This window comes from Elephas maximus, chromosome 5 (genome assembly GCF_024166365.1).
Source record: "Elephas maximus indicus isolate mEleMax1 chromosome 5, mEleMax1 primary haplotype, whole genome shotgun sequence".
NCBI lineage: Eukaryota > Metazoa > Chordata > Mammalia > Proboscidea > Elephantidae > Elephas > Elephas maximus.
Window position 1 is genome coordinate 69,637,683 of NC_064823.1, and position 16,151 is coordinate 69,653,833.

At 39.2% G+C, this 16,151-nt stretch overlaps 2 protein-coding genes across 14 annotated transcripts in view; both read right to left on the reverse strand.

Moving 5' to 3' along the window:
- PTPN13 (protein tyrosine phosphatase non-receptor type 13) overlaps positions 1–16,151 on the reverse strand; it is a 1,019,774-nt gene that overhangs the window by 959,609 nt on the left and 44,014 nt on the right. The window lies entirely within an intron of this gene.
- ARHGAP24 (Rho GTPase activating protein 24) overlaps positions 11,919–16,151 on the reverse strand; it is a 703,232-nt gene continuing 698,999 nt past the window's right edge. For all 13 annotated transcript variants that reach the window (XM_049885808.1, XM_049885804.1, XM_049885803.1 and 10 more), the window contains one exon: positions 11,919–13,642. In XM_049885808.1, the coding sequence (XP_049741765.1) occupies positions 13,399–13,642 (244 nt within the window). In that variant the 3' untranslated portion in view covers positions 11,919–13,398. The remainder of the gene's footprint in view (positions 13,643–16,151) is intronic.

Below are 16,151 nucleotides of genomic sequence, written 5' to 3' on the forward strand. Positions count from 1 at the left end.
CTTAAACATAAAACAATCCTAAAATGTAATTTAGAGGACCAAAGGTTCACTCCATGGTGTTGATGACTTTACTTCCTCATCATGAACTCCTCATCTTGTTGGAATCTGTCTGTTTTATCCGTGAGCTCAAATTGTTTGCAACCCAAAACTAGGTGCAAAGTGCTGCTCATCATTAAAAAAAAAAAAACCCACCCATCATAAAACTCCTCGATTCTCTGTCTAGAATAGTGTGTCATTCATAATTTGCCTTCCATGACGATTTTTTAAATTCACATTGATGAAAATATCTGTGCAAAATTGATTTTTATAACCCAAGTACTCAGACTAGAGGAACTATTGGTATTAAAGTGTTTCTTGATATAAGGAAGACATTTGCAAAGCAACTGCTTCCTAATGTTAATATTTTACAAACACGGATTTGGTGCAAATGAAGCTCTAAGAAGAATGCTCCGAATTTCTATTTGAATTTCTGAGCTACATTCCTAAGTAGTTCTTGCACTCAAAAGCATTTATTGAACACCGGTGTGTGCTGGAAGGAGACAAATATGGCATGGTCTTCATTCTCGAAATTTACAGTAAATAAATATTTTAGGTAAAAAAGTGGTTAAAGCAAAATATCTTTATCTCATTTATTTACTTTCTTTTAAAATAATACTTATAAGATTACATAAATCAGTGCATTTAGTATTCCCTTAATGCAATTAAATAAGAAATCTACGTTTTTCCATGTTTTCACTTTTTCTAATCGTATGTAGGTACACTTATTGGATCAGTATAACAGGTGTTTGGATATTTTCCATTACGTTATGGGAGAGAAAACAATTTGTACAATTTACATGCTTAAAAAAGTACAGATGTTTCTTTTCTGCACGACATAGAATGATCTTTGTTACATGTTTCATCCGAGAGCTATTGGGTCTGGATTCTAGAGGCTCATATCTCTGGTATCACAATCCCAAATCGGCAAAGGATACAGATACTAGAGCCTCCTTTTAGTAACACTCATATAAAGCCAGTCTCTGAAATGTGGACAGTGTGTAAGTGATGGTTGGAGCCCTGAAATAAATTAAGATAGAATTTAGTCATTTATTTTATATTAAAAGATCCAACCCAGAACATCCTGGAACATCTGAACCAGAAACTTGCAGTTGGGTTCCGAACATGCACTCATTGGTTCATACTACAAATATTTATTGAGCACTTCAATGTGCCAAAGCACTGTTTAAAGTACACAGAGCTGTGATGAATTCAAGCCACCTTCCTGCTTCCATGTCATTTACATTCTAATGGGGTAGAAAGATGCTGGAAAGTACTAAGAAGACAAAGAAAAAGACAAAAGGATAAGGAGTAATAAGAGTTGCTATTTTAGACAAATTGGTCAGGACAAGCCTCTCATAAAAGGTGACTTTTGACCAAAAATCTGAATAAAGTGAGGAAGTGAGTCGTAGGAGTAGCTGGGGAAGAACATCTATGGGAAAAGCAGGTACAAAGGCCCTGACATAAGGGCTTTCTCAGTATGTATAAGGAACAGCAGGGTACACAGTGAAGGAAGTATAATGGGCAAGAAAATATGTGATGGGAAATGAAGTTGGAGAGGTAGGCAGGACTAGGTCACCGCAAGGTTCTGAGATGTAAAAGTTTACTATAGGTTGAAATAGAAAGACGTCATGGGGCTTGTACTAGGGTGAAGGAAGTGGAGGTCCTAAAGGGGATTGGATTCAGAATATAATTAAGAATATATTATAAAGGCAGAGATGACAGGATTTGCTGGTGGATTGATACGTGACATGAAAGAGAGTTCAGGGATGATTCCTGGGCTTATGACTGAAATGACAGTGCAGTTGAAAAATGTGAAAAAATGGATGAAGACAAGATTTGAGAAAAGAAATAATGCTTGTTTTTGGAAATGTCCATTTGAGGTGTTAATTAAATATTCAAATGGAGAAGCAGAAGCATCTACTTGGCTGGCATTAAGAGAAGCTGGGCTGAAACATTTGAAAGTAATCAGTTTATAATTGGTATTTAAAGCCATAAGACTGAGTAAGATCATCAAGGGACTGAGTGTAGGTAAAGCAGAAAAGAGGTCAAAGACTGGGACCCTTCTTGCTCCAAAATTTAGAAGTCAAAAGCCAGGAGGGGAATCCAAGGAATGTCCAGTGAGGTAAGGGGAAAATCAGGAGAGTGTGCTGTTGTAGAAGCCAAGTGAAGAATACGCTTCAAAAATGATTGAAATGGGCAACGGGGGTGGTGCTTCTGAGAACCTAAGATGTAAGCTGAAGACTGACAATTGGATTTAACTATGTGAAGGTCATTGCTGACCTCGATAAGAGAAGTTTCTTTTCACTATTGGGCAAAAAACCATGACTCGAGAGTTTAAGAGAACATTGGAATGAGGAAGTAGAAACAGGGTACAGATAATTCAGGAATTAAAAAATAATTGGAGAAGAATGGTGTGGAAGTTGTAGATATAAGTAGTATTCAGAGAAGATTTTTAAAGAGCTCTTACAAAGAATAAAAAGATGTTTACCTGTGTTTTATTGACTACGCAAAGGCATTCGACTGTATGGATCATAACAAACTATGGATAGCATTGAGGAGAATGGGAATCCCAGAACACTTAATCGTACTCATGGGAACCTGTATAGACCAAGATGCAGTCGTTCAAACAGAACAAGGGGATACTGCGTGGTTTAAACTCAGGAAGGATTTGCAGCAAAATTGTATCCTTTCACCATACGTATTCAATCTGTATGCTAAGCAAAAAGTCCAAGAAGCTGGGCTTTATGAAGAACAATTCAGCAGCGGGATTGGAGGAAGATTCATTAACAACCTGTGATATGCAGATGACACAAACCTGCTTGCTGAAAGTGAAGAAGACTTGAAGCACTTACTAATGAAGATCAGAGACCACAGCCTTCAGTATGGATTGCAACTCAACATAAAGAAAACAAAAATCCTCACAACTGGACCAATAAGCAAAATTATGAAAAATGGAGAAAAGACTGAAGTTGTCAAGGATTTCATTTTACTTGGATCCACAATCAATGCTCACGGAAGCGGCAGTCAAGAAATCAAATGACTTATTGCACTGGGCAAATCTGCTGCAAAAGACCTCTTCAAGAAATCACCTTGAGGACTAACGTGTGCCTTACCTAAGCCATGATATTTTCAACCGCCTCATATGTATGCGAAAGCAAGACAATGTATAAGGATGACTGAAGAAGCATTGATGCCTTTGAACTACGGTGTTGGCAAAGAATATTGCTTATACCGTGGACTGCCAGGAGAACAAACAAATCTGCCTAGGAAATGTGAAGCCAGAATTGTCCTTAGAAGTGAAGATAGCTAGACTTCATTTCACATACTTTAGACATTTTATCAGGAGGGAGTAGTCCCTGAAGAAGGATATCATGCTGGGTAAAGTAGAGGGTTAGTGAAAAAGAGGAAAACCCTTATGAGATGGGTTGACATGGTGGCTGCCACAGTGCGCTTAAGCACAGATTGTGAGGATGCAACAGGACTGGGCAGTGTTTCCTTTCGTCGATGTATGATTGTTATGAGTCAGAACCAACTGGATGGCACCTAACAACAACATTGCAATATGAATCTATGTTGATGAGACTAATCCTATAGAAAGAGAACGAAAATTGTTATATAAAACAGAAAGTAGTACTTGCAGAAGAAACATGCTTGAAAAGGTTAAAGGGATGAGCTCCAGTACTTGAGCAGAAGAGTTGGCCAGGCTGGAGCAGTCAGACCAGTCACTGTAGCAAGAGGTAAGGCAGTGCGTATGGGTCACATACAGGTAGTTTGGTAGATATGATTATAGGACATAAGGATATGCTCTTCTGATCTTTTTTTCTCAGTAAAAACAGAAGTAAAGTTATCAGCTGAGAATCAAGTGGGAGTTTTGAGGCAACTGTGAAATTGTCATTGGAAAGTGTAAATCTAATTACTAGGCAGTGATGAAATCCATGTGAGGTCATGAATATAAAGTAAGAAAAGACAACATGATTGCCTTTGGTTCTCCAGCTATGTTTAGTTTCTTGGGTGCAGGCTAGGAGTATGCATAGATTGGATTTATTCAGAGTTGTGTCCCCTCCCCCAAATGAGTACAGTGTGCGGAGATGGGGAAAGAGAGGATCAAAGGATTTAAGAAGGGAGACAAGAATAATTTTAATGAGGAGCCACAGAATCTAAGCTGAGCAAGGAGGAAAGTGATGATGTGGAAGATATTGTGTGTTTATTTGTTTATTGGTTGATAGATTTATTTTAAGGAACTGGCTTACATAATTGTGAGTCTGAAATCTGTAGAGGAGGTTGGAAACTTGGCAAGAGTTGATGCCGCCTTCTTGACTACAAAATTGTTCTGGGAAACCTCAGTTTTTTGCTCTTAAGTCCTTCCAACTGATTGGATGAGGCCCACCCACATTACTGAGGGTAATTTCCTTTACTTAAAGTTAAATCATTGCAGACGTTAACCACATGTACAAAATACCTTCACAGCAACACCAAGATTAGTGTTTGATTAAATAACTAGCCTAGCCAAGCTGACACATAAACTTAATCATGACAGAGATGATAGGCAGTGAAAGCTTAGTAAAGTCAATGGCTTAAAGATATTTTGTGTGTGCGTGTGAGAGCATAGAGGGTATCCAGGAATTGTTGGAGTGATGGTACTAAGAGGAATGAGCTAGAAACAGAAGTAATGATCAGAAAGTGAGATGCTTTGCAATGGAAACTTTGGTGATGATGTAGTTAATGGTAATGACATTGTATATAACCATAGCAGTAGACAGCTGATTTGGGGCAGGAGGAGTGCAAGATTAGCAGAAGTGACAAAGTCAAGGAGCTGAATAACCACATTGGTAGATGGAGTACGAGTAGTGTTGGAGGAAAAATGGTTAGGTGCTAAAATATTCAATGAATGATAAGGATGTGCCTCCTAGGAGGTTTTTAGGAAGGAAGGGGAACCAAAGTCTAGAAGTAGTAGGAATGTGCGAAGCAATACCTCTTCTTCAGGCCAACGACATGCAGTTTGTGGGAAAGAAAACAACCATGCTTGAGAGAGCTGAAGCGGAAGTGATATCTTCAGGAGATAACCATATTTCAGAAAAAGGGGTTTGGGGGAGGATGGTTGGTGGTGGCTGTAAAATCTAGATGGTATAATAGAAAAGTTTGTGGGTTGAAGAGGGGTCAGATCTTAAAGCAAATGGGGGTGCACACTGAGCAATATGTAGGAGTTTGGACCATTCTGGCGTTAGATAATTAAGAATGATTGTAACAATAGACTCAAACATATCAGCTGTGAAGAAGATGGTCCAGGACAGAGTAACATTTCATTCTGGTAATATCTAAGATCACCATGAGTCAGAGCCGACATGACAGCAACTAATAACAACAATCAGGATGAAGGTGTGATGGCCTAACCAACCCTGGAGATCTCTTTTATGTGGTACATAATCAATTCTAATGGATCAGAAAAAAAAAAAAAAGGAGGCAGGAAATATGTGTGTTGCGGGGAGAGAGTTGAGAGAGTTGGGTGGAAATGGTATTCTCAGAAGAGCAGGTAGTCCACTGTGGACCTCTCGGAGGTGAGAGTTTTATTCACAGCAGGTGGTGCTGTTTTGTTATTCAAACAATTCAGTGTTTGTTACATGTACTCTCTACTTAAAAAAAAAGAAAGTAAAATTCTCCATAAGGTCTGGTCTCTCCTGGGCTTGACCCTCGAAGACCCATGCCAGTAACAGCTATACAAAATTCATAAATAAAGAATAAGTACCTTTACATCAAAGGAACCCTGGTGGTGCCAGTTAAGCACTCAGCTGCTAACTGAAGGGTTGGCGGTTCTAACTCAGTGGCTCTGCGGGAGAAAGACGTGGTGAACTGCTCTGTAAAGATTACCGCCAAGAAAATTCTATGGGCAGTTCTACTTGGCCATATGGGGTCACTATGTGGTAAAAATTGAGTCAATGGCCCCTAACAAGAACACTCTTTCACCTTGGACCCGAGCGACAAATGATGCATTAAAAAACACGCTTTTCATCAGCTAAACTTTATACTCAAAGATCTGTAAGAGGTTCAGTAAGCGTTGGCTGCCTGGGGAACTGGTAGTGTTCCAAGTTGCTTTGCAGAAAAAGGCCTTTAAGCTGAGCATTTCTAACTTACAACTCATTCCCTGCTTGTGCAATTAGGAAGACTAAAAAGAGAATAATGAAAAGAGACCGTTGGGAGCCATAGTTCCTGCCCTCCTTTCCAGTGGTGTGTGAGTTCAAACAAGGCAAAATGTTTCCAGTTCTGACTGCTTTCTTTGAATAAAAGAGATGCCACCAGGTTCCTAAGTGCATTTTTGGGGCACACGGTGTGTCTATAAGGTCTAATGCACCTTGATGGCATGGACTTGATAGGTCATTTTATTTTGTTGAAAAAATGACCCATTTAAAGGGGGCTCCATAAAATATGTCTGTACCAAAGGCACCTTTGGATGGGCTATTTCATGGCTGGGGAGGCCACTGTTCAAAACTGCTACTCAGTCTGACTTTCTACTCATCCTTCAGGACTCACATCAAAGTCTTGGGTCTGCGATGCCTTTCCCAGCTTCACCTTTGTGATCCTGTAATCCCTTTCATAGTACGTCACGTTGCTGCTGTGGTTAGGTGCCATGGAGTCGGTTCCGGATCATAGCAACCGTCTGTACAACAGAGCAAAACACCGGCTGGTCCTGTGCCATCCTTGCAACTGTTGCTATGTTTGAGTCCATTGTTGTAGCCACTGTGTCAGTCCATCTCACTGAGGGTCTTCCTCTTTATTGCTGACCCTCTGCATCATACAGTATCCCCCCTTACCTGTGAGAGGTAAGTTCCAAGACCCTCAGTGGATGCTTAGAAATCTATGCTAGTATCAAATCCTGTATATACTATATTTTTTCCTTTACATACATACTTTGGATAAAGTTTAATTTATAAATTAGGCACAGAAAGAGATTAACAACAACAATAGTAAAATATAAAAATTATAACAATATACTGTAACAAAAGTTATGTGAATATGGTCTCACTCTCTCTCCTTATTAAACAGAGAACTCTCACTTTTTCACTTAAAGAAAGCACTTTACACCTTGTCTTTGGCATATCTGAATTTCCAGCATCACTACTCTTGTGCTTTGGGGCCATTATTCAGTAAACTAAGGATTACTGGAACACGAACACTTCAGTACCGTGACGGTTGACCCCATAACTGAGATGACTACTAGGTAACTAACTGCGGGTCGTGTAGACAGCGTGGGTACACTGGACGAAGGGATGATTCCCGTCCCGAGTGACACAGAGCAGGACAGCAAGGGATTTCATCATGCTACTTATTTGATATTTTTGACCAGGGTTGACTGTAGGTAACTAAAACCATGAAAAGTGAATCCAAGGATAAGGGGAGACTACTGTGTTTTAGGAAACCCTGGTGGTGTGGTGGTTAAGGGCTATGGGTGCTGACCAAAAAGGTTGGCAGCTCCAATCCACCAGGTGCTCCTTGGAAACTCTTTGGGGCAGCTCTATTCTGTCCTGTAAGGCTGCTATGAGTGGGAATGCACTCGATGGGTACGGTTACTGTATTTTATGGTAATTAAAAAAAAAAATTGAGGGAGCCCTGGTGGCACAGTGGTTAAGTGATAGGGGCTGCTAACCAAAAGGTCAGAAGTTCAAATCCATTAGCAGCTACTTGGAAACCCTATGGGGCAGTTCTACTCTGTCCTGTAGGGTCGCTATGGGTCAGAATCCACTCAGCCACAGATTTTTTTTTGCAGGGGAGGTTGTTATTGTAGACACATCTATCTTCACTAGATCTCAAAGGGAACCTGGCCTAGTGCTGGCCTGGCATGTGGAGGCTTCAGAAAATATTCACTAATGGTGATGCTGAAGGAGTGCTGGTGAAACAGTTCAGCACTCTGCTGCTAACCAAAAAGTTGACAGTTCAAACCCATCCGGTGGCTGTAAGGAAGAAAGAACTGATGATCTGCTCCCAGAAAGATTATAGCCTAGAAAACTCTATAGGGCTGTTCGACTCTGTCATTTGGGGTCACCATGGGTCTAAATTGACTTGTCAGCACCTAACAACATCATCAATAATTATGCTGATGTAAGTATAGACAGCTTCACTGGCCCATGCCCTTAGACACTTTTATTATATTTTACCCAGTACTTTTGGTACCTGACATCCTCTTTAGGGTGCACATGGACAGAGTGGATGAAGGACAGGTACAGCTAGTTGCTTAGATGTTATTCTCAGATCATGGAGGTAATTGTATCATCTCAGACTACAAAGGGTGCTTTGGGCTGCCCTTCCTTGCCATCAATCTCTGGCACATTATATGGGCACAGATAACACTGGAACATTTGGAACAGGGACATAATTGTACTTTGTGCTGGTTAACATGCTACTGTTTCACTTCTGGTCACACTCCTGAGGCCCAAACCCAGTAATGTTCTCTAGAAGCTGGAACACCTTTTCAACAGAAGAGTTTCAGGGTTGACCAAACCAAAGCCAAACCAGTTGCTGTCAATTCTGATTCATAGCAACCTGGTGCATCTCAGAGTAGAAATGTGCTCCACAGGGTTTTCAATAGATGATTTTTCTAAAGTAGATCATTAACTGCACTCAGCTGCTGAGTGCACTCAGTTTGCGCTCAACTGCACCACCTTGGGACTCCTTGAGGGCTGTCAGGTATCATTTATTGACCACAGACTATGTCCTAGGCACTGTGTTAGGTGCTTCAGGTATCTTATTTATTCCTCACAAAAACCGTATGAGGGAGACACTATTATTAACCACACTACAGAAAAACAAATTAAGACTTGCAGACATTAAGTAGCACGTGTTAAAGTCAGCCAGCTGTAAAGTAGCAGAGCTGGGATTTGAATCTAGATTTCTAATTCCAAAAGCTCATGCCTATTCTTTTCTGTGATGCCACCTTAAAATTTTTAGGGTGCAGCTCTGCAATGTAGAGAGCACTGAGGTTTTGTGGTATAATGTTAATACTCTCCTGAATTTTCGAGGTGAGATAATTATATCAGTAATATAAACTATCCTACCTTGGAATGATCTAATTTTGCTTTTAAAGGAGGTTCCAGTTTGTGAGTAAATAAGAATGGCTTTATCTAAACTCCATTTGGGGTTTGTAGTCATTTCACAGTATATTACATATTAAATCCACGTTTCAGTTGGCCCAAAGTCATACACAATTCTATTTTAAATGTTCTCCAGAAGATAGCCAGCCATGTAGTTTGACCAGCGAAGCCAGAATGGTAGGCCCAACAATTAGAAGCAAATCCTTTCTTCCGAGCTTAGAATTTAGGAAGCACGTTTAATTACCTAGATAAGTTTAAAGAAGTGTTACGGGTTGGATTGTGTCTCCCCAAAATACATGTCAACTTGGTTAGGCCATGATTCCCAGTGTTGTGTGGTTGTCCTCCATTTTGTGATTTTCCTATCTGTTATAAATCATAATCTCTGCCTGTGGTTAAAGAAGATTAGGGTGGGATGTAACACCCTTGCTCAGGTCATATCCCTGATCCAATGTAAAGAGAGTTTCTCTCCGTGTGGCCTGCACTGCCTTTTATCTTACAAGATATAAAAGGAAAGGGAGCTAAGCAGAGAGTTGGGGACTTCATACTGCCAAGAAAGCAGTGCCGGGAGCAGAGTGCATCCTTTGAACCTGGGGTCCCTGTGCCTGAGAAGTTCCTTGACCAGGGAAAGATTGATTACAAGGACCTTCCTCCAGAGCCAACAGAGAAAGAAAGCTTTTTGCTGGGGCTGATGCCCTGAATTTGGACTTGCAGCCTACTAGCCTGTGAGAGAATAAACCTCTCTTTGTTAAAGCCATCCACTTGTGGCATTTCTGTTATAGCAGCACTAAATGACTAAGACAAGAAGCATATATGGGACATAGAAAATGAACCTTAGATACTACGTTCTTTGTATTCTTACTAATTTCCAATTTAGTCTTACATACATTTTCAGTTGATGTTTTCTAGGTTTTTAACCAAACTAACAGAAGAACTAATCGAAGTCCAGATGCACACACTGGTCATGGAATCTATTGATTGGAAGTCAACATGACTGAGATTGACACTTAAAATTGGTAACAGCATCTCTCATGTATCAATGGCTAACAGGAAGGTATTATATATATATATATTTCTCATTCAACAACTTTATTGATAACGCTCTGGGCCAGCCAGAGGGTTGTATAGGGGTGAAGGCAGAGGGATTTAAGATAAATGAGATATGGTTCTGGTCCCTTAAGTATCACTATTTATCAATGGAGCTAAGTGCCAGGCACTGGGATACTGTGACATTACTTATTACCTTTAAGCACTACAATGCCCCTACCTTGTAGCAGTTATTATCTCCACTTTAAAAACAAGCAGACCAAAGCTCAGAGGAGTTAAGTGACTTGTAGTTGCCATGCATCTTGTGTAAGGCGTGTTGAGACTCATAACTAAGACTGTCTGGCTCTCAGTTGCATGTGATTTCCATTGCAACACGTGACCTTCCCAAAATGCTGCTTATTTGGTGAAGAAAATAGTCAGATGTGGGGAAGGCTAAAAATGATACACAAAAATTGGAAACCCAAAAGGTAACTAACTCTCCTTGGAGATTCTAGGAAGCTTCAAAAGGGAACTGATATTTGACATGGGTCTTGAAGGATGACTGGAGTTTGCCAGATAGAAGAAGAAAGGCAGACAAAACAGACATGGCAATAGCAGATGGAAGGTTCCAGAGGCAGCAAATGGCATGGTATGTGGCATAGGGGAAGTGGTAGATAAGAATGAAACTGGAAATCAGAGCCTTTTCCATGGCTTGAAGGGTTTTATTCTGTGGGCGACAGTCATCAACTGTTATTAGTAAGGTCAGGATATGGTCAGATAGGTGATGCAGAAAGGGTAGCCTGCAAAAGACGAAGGTTGAGAAGAGATACTGGAATAAAAGTGGCTGGGGAGGATGCTTTCTTAAAAAGGTAAGGAGAAATTGATCAAAGACATGTTGAGTGGAATAAACAGAACTTGGTGACTGAATTTAATAATGAAGAAGAGAGTAGAGAAATTAGAAATGAACATCTCTGAAATCCTTCCTTTACACTAGGTGTGTGCTCAGCCCCAACATAAGCTATCTCAGAGAAACCACTTTACAAGTCTCTGCGAGTGGTATTTTTATTATTCCTATCGTACAGATGAAAAAAAGTTATTCTTGGAAGGTTCAGTAACAGCTAATAAATTGTAGAAATGTGAACCCAGGCAGACTGCACAGCCCTTGGTTTTACTATCGCATCATACAGCCTCTTAGCTCAGTCTGAGGTTTCATTAACTAAGAGATGGCTAAAGGTAAAAAGGCATAGCAACAGTGCGGGAGTGGGGGTGGGGGCCAATTCTTGAAATCAGTGTTGCACATTTTGATTGGAATTCCCTATAGGATATCCAGGAGCCCTGTGGTGCAGTGGTTAAGTGCTCCACTGCTACCCAAAATGGTGGTTCAAACTCACCAGCTGCTCCATGGAAGAAAGATGTAGCAGTTTGATTCCCTAAAGATTACAGCCTTGGAAGCCCTACGGGGCAGTTCTGCTCTGTCCTATAGGGTCGCTATGAGTCGGAATTGAATCAATGGCAATGAATTTGGTTTGGGTTTTTATAGGACATCCAGGTAGAGGTATCTGATTAAGAAATTGGAAAGAGAGAGAAAATGGAACTAAAGATAAAGAAGTCATTGCTAAATGGATAATGGTTGATACTGAGGGACCGCATGAGCTTGCTTAGTAGGAGGATATAAACAAAAAATAGTGTCAAGCATGAATGCTACGAACACCAATATCCCCCTTGAAAATAAATAACGCATACAAACATACAACCTTCAAACCACATAAATCCCATAAACTCAAGTAGTCTTTATTTCTGATGATGCCTTTTGTGACTTTCTGTTCGCATGTGGGAAAGATTTAAATGACTGACTTTCAATATCATTGTTTTACCGAAGTGTGAAGAATTGTCCTCCCAAAACTCTAGCTCCAGCAAGCCTCGGACTTTTCTACAAAATTATCATCACGGAAATGCACAAGTCCTGTCAAAATCGGACCTTTAAGCAATCAAGTTTTAAAGTACTGAGAATGAATATGTTTTCAACGAGGACGGACATTATTGTCAAAATTAGAAGCAAAGTTATATTTTGTTTCTTCCAAACGCATGCCCTTTTCCATCCAGGTTCTCTTTCCCCCAACATTCCCCTCTCGCTGCAAACTGCCTTTGCCAGCTGTAGGCGCAAAGAGGAATCCCAGACGACAACAAAACAGCTTGAGGGAGAGAAAAATGTCACTTTACTGGCACACATTCTAGCAGTTTAACTGAGAGAGGCACAGTAATACCATCTCACTGCCAGCTTTCCAAAGTGCAATTGGTGGTGGGGAGAGGCGAGAGTGGGGGCAGGTGCTCACGTGGGCACACTTCAGCACACAGTGTTTCCCAACTTCCAAACAGCAGGAAGAATGCCTGTGATCACCATCCAGCCGTTACAGAGATTCAGTCCAGGAGGACAGAGTAGTTCAAGGCATGACTGGTTAAATGCTTTTTTTTTTTTTTTCACCTTTTTTTTTTCTTTAATTCCCTTTAAGGTGTAGCCTGCATAGGAAATATGCATCTCCTGGCGAGCAGATAAGGGGAGGGCATTTACACAGTCCCCAATTTCCTGTATCAAATCATCTCACAAGGAAAAACTGAGCAGTGCCAAGGGAAGAATTTAAAGAGCAGCTCAAAGGTCCCTGGTGATTTTACCATATTTTATAAAACTATTTACATTTCTTTTTTTGGTCACAGGCAAGGTCTATTGGCACAAACAGCACAGCCACAAAGTATTCTTTCGATTTTAATAACTCATATTATATATATATTCATATATATTTATATTTCTGCTTATCTTCATTTCCTCAGCAAAAGGGGAAATAAAAATATCGATCTATAAAATAAGCGGATGATAACACAATGCCAAAAATAGCTTATGTTAAGTGCAAGGGGTGAAGCTTGAAAGCAAGCTAAATTGCAACAACTTATTGATTTAACAGTTTAAATACAAGACTTGCAATAAAATAATTCTGGAGATATGCTTCTCATTTTTAGTTTACTTTTTAAAAACTACTCTATATACACATATCCAGTTGTAACACTTGACAGTAGCATTATGGGGCACAATATAACTTTGGTACACATTGCAAATGTGGATGGTTAATGTTTGTAAATAATATTCTTTCACCACTTAAAGCATTGTACAGTCAGGTGACCAGCCACCTGTTCCCATATACTATTCCACCAGAATTCCCAGAGTCCTTCCCACAGCCATTGGAGAGAGCGGGAGAAACCAGGTTCACTGGATCCATATTGTGTTTCCTCTCTCACTTCTCCTGGGTTCCACTGTCAGCTCTCCAAACGTGGAAAAAAACTGCTCCATTTCTTTCTGTAGCATGTCATTTCTTTTCTCTGCATCTTCTTTTGCTCGCTCAGCATTTCGCATCTTGATCTCTATCATTGTGAACTTTTTCCTTTCTTGATCCAGTTCATCGTGTAGGCTCATCATTTCTGTTTCCAAAGTCAAGTTTCGCTGTTCTAAGCTGCAAAGGGTGGAGGGGGGTGGTAAAAAGAGATAAAGCAATTTTACTCGCTTGAAGTAGGAAAGAGATACAAATATTTTCTAAACCTCATCTCTACGATGCTAGGGAAATTTGAATGAGCCCCTTCAAATCAGTCAAGCAAGGCCCAATTATTTAAAAAGTGCTGCTTTTGTATTTTTAAAATATTTCCTTAGATGATTTACTATAATTTTAGCAATAAAGACCCTATATGTCTCTTGGAATCTTGGTAGTGCTTAATTGTCATTTAATATTGAAAAAATGAAAGCACAGAGAAGCCAGAGACCCATGTCATGGGGCACACAAGCGGCAGAAGCAGGACATAGGCCAACCCTGAAGGCTTCCTGCAGAACACTGAATGTAAATTTGACTTCACTAAATGAAAAGAGAAAAGTCTGAAAAAGTTGGAAGAAAAAGGAGGGCAGTGATATTTGCTTTCTATCAAGGAAAAATACTGATAGCAAAAACGGCAATGATAGATTAAATTCACTGCTAAGACTAGACTTTTCCGGAGTTCCAGCTTATAAAAGTGGTACCAAAATAGACCCTTACACTGACAAGAGAGGTGTTAAATAAGCAATCAACCTGATATTTCGTAATAATGGAGCCCATCCAAGTAGACGGCTATCCTTAATTCTAACACCTTTCAGGTTGTTAATATATCTTAAGAAATATGTATTTTAGATCTCTATAAATCAATAGTTGTATTCTTTTGAAAAATTATATAACTTTAGGTAACTTTCCTAAAAACAGAGACTGTGCTTTCTCCAGAATTAAGATCCAAAGCACATGTAACTTTTTTATAAAAGGGTACTTGCTTATTAGAAAGATAAATCTTGGCAAAAGCCTAATTTTCATCTTTCCTAGTCTGAGCCAAAGTCCCTTTGGACATCTTTGAGTTTAACATACCCAAACACCCAGTGCCGTCGAGTCGATTCCGAAGTTTAACGTATCACTGAAACTTGAAAGACTGATACTTGTGTAGCTCTCAGAAATCTGACTATTTTAATAACAATTTTAAGATAAAAATCTCAATTATTTTTCTATTTTGAAAACAATGAGCTTATGTGTTGATATTTCATCAAGATAATAAGAACACTTAAATATGAATCTACTTTCCCTTTGTAAGCAGCTAGGGTTTTTAAAAATAATACTTCTTACACAATCTAAAAAGCTATTTAAACACGATTGCATTTTTACGTAAGAGCCTGGTTGTGCTGGTTGTCACCCAGAATAATTCTACAAGCTATTTTATAACAACAACAAAAAAAAAATCTGGAGAAAATCGTAGCTTAAATACAAAGACAAGGTTTACAAAACAATATATTGATATATTTATATGCATCAGGTATTTGCATGAAGCTTCCAGGAATCTAATGGGCTGAGTTGAAACCCCTCTTAACGCAAACACACAGAAAGGCTGGAAAAACAGAAAAATATTTTTAAATGCATAGCCAAGGTTAAAAGAAAAAAAAAAAAAAAATCCAGGTATCAGAACTGAGAAAGAAGTGCAAATTTAGAACAGTAAGTGAAAGCACGCAAAGGATATTGGTCCTAATACAGGCCCTAGAGGCTGGGGGCTAGGTTTTATTTTTCACAAGAGATGAGGCCTCCAATATGGCGAGATATGAGATGAAAGTGATTCAGGAGAGCTTAGAACATCAATTGTCTTTACGAAAGAGGAACTAGAAAAACTCTACTCATTGCCCTCTCCCAGTGGTAGAAATGAAACAACAGAAGAGAGAATTAGTAAACTGGAAAATAGGTCTGCGAAAAATGACCCAGAATGTCATGTAGAAAGACAAATATAGAAATTTTCAAAACATATACATGTATAACAGAGGTGAACAGACATGAAGGGTAGAATGAGAAGATCCTAGAAGGGAAAAAAAAATTAGGAAAACTGGAGAAAAGGAATAGGCAAAAAGATGGTGGATCCAGAATTGAAAAATATGTAAGTCCTCAGATAAAATAATGAAACAAAGTTTGAAAGTTAAAGATAGAAAAAGATATATCTTTCAAAAGAAAGACTAGATTTTCAGGCAAAAAGCACTATTACAATTAAAGATGCCTAATGCTACGGCTGCTAACCAAGAGGTCAGCAGTTCAAATCCACCAGGCGCTCCTTGGAAACTCTATGGGGCAGTTCTATTCTATCCTGTAGGGTCTCTATGAGTCAGAATCGACTTGATGGCAGTGGGCTTCAATGCTTAATGATAAAAAGATCACTTTATCAGGAAAATATAAAAATTCTAAACTTTTATTCACTTTGTAGTATAACCTCAAATTATTCAATAAGAAATCTCATAGGATTACCAAAAAAAAAAAAAAAAAAAAAATGATAAGTCCCCATGAATATTAGGAGATTTTAAGATACCTTTCTGAAAAATAGTAGTATATCTATCTGATACAACTTAGGAGAAATGTAGAAAATTTGAGAAGCTTGGTAAATAGACAATCTATTGGTTATATATAGAATCCTAACCCAATA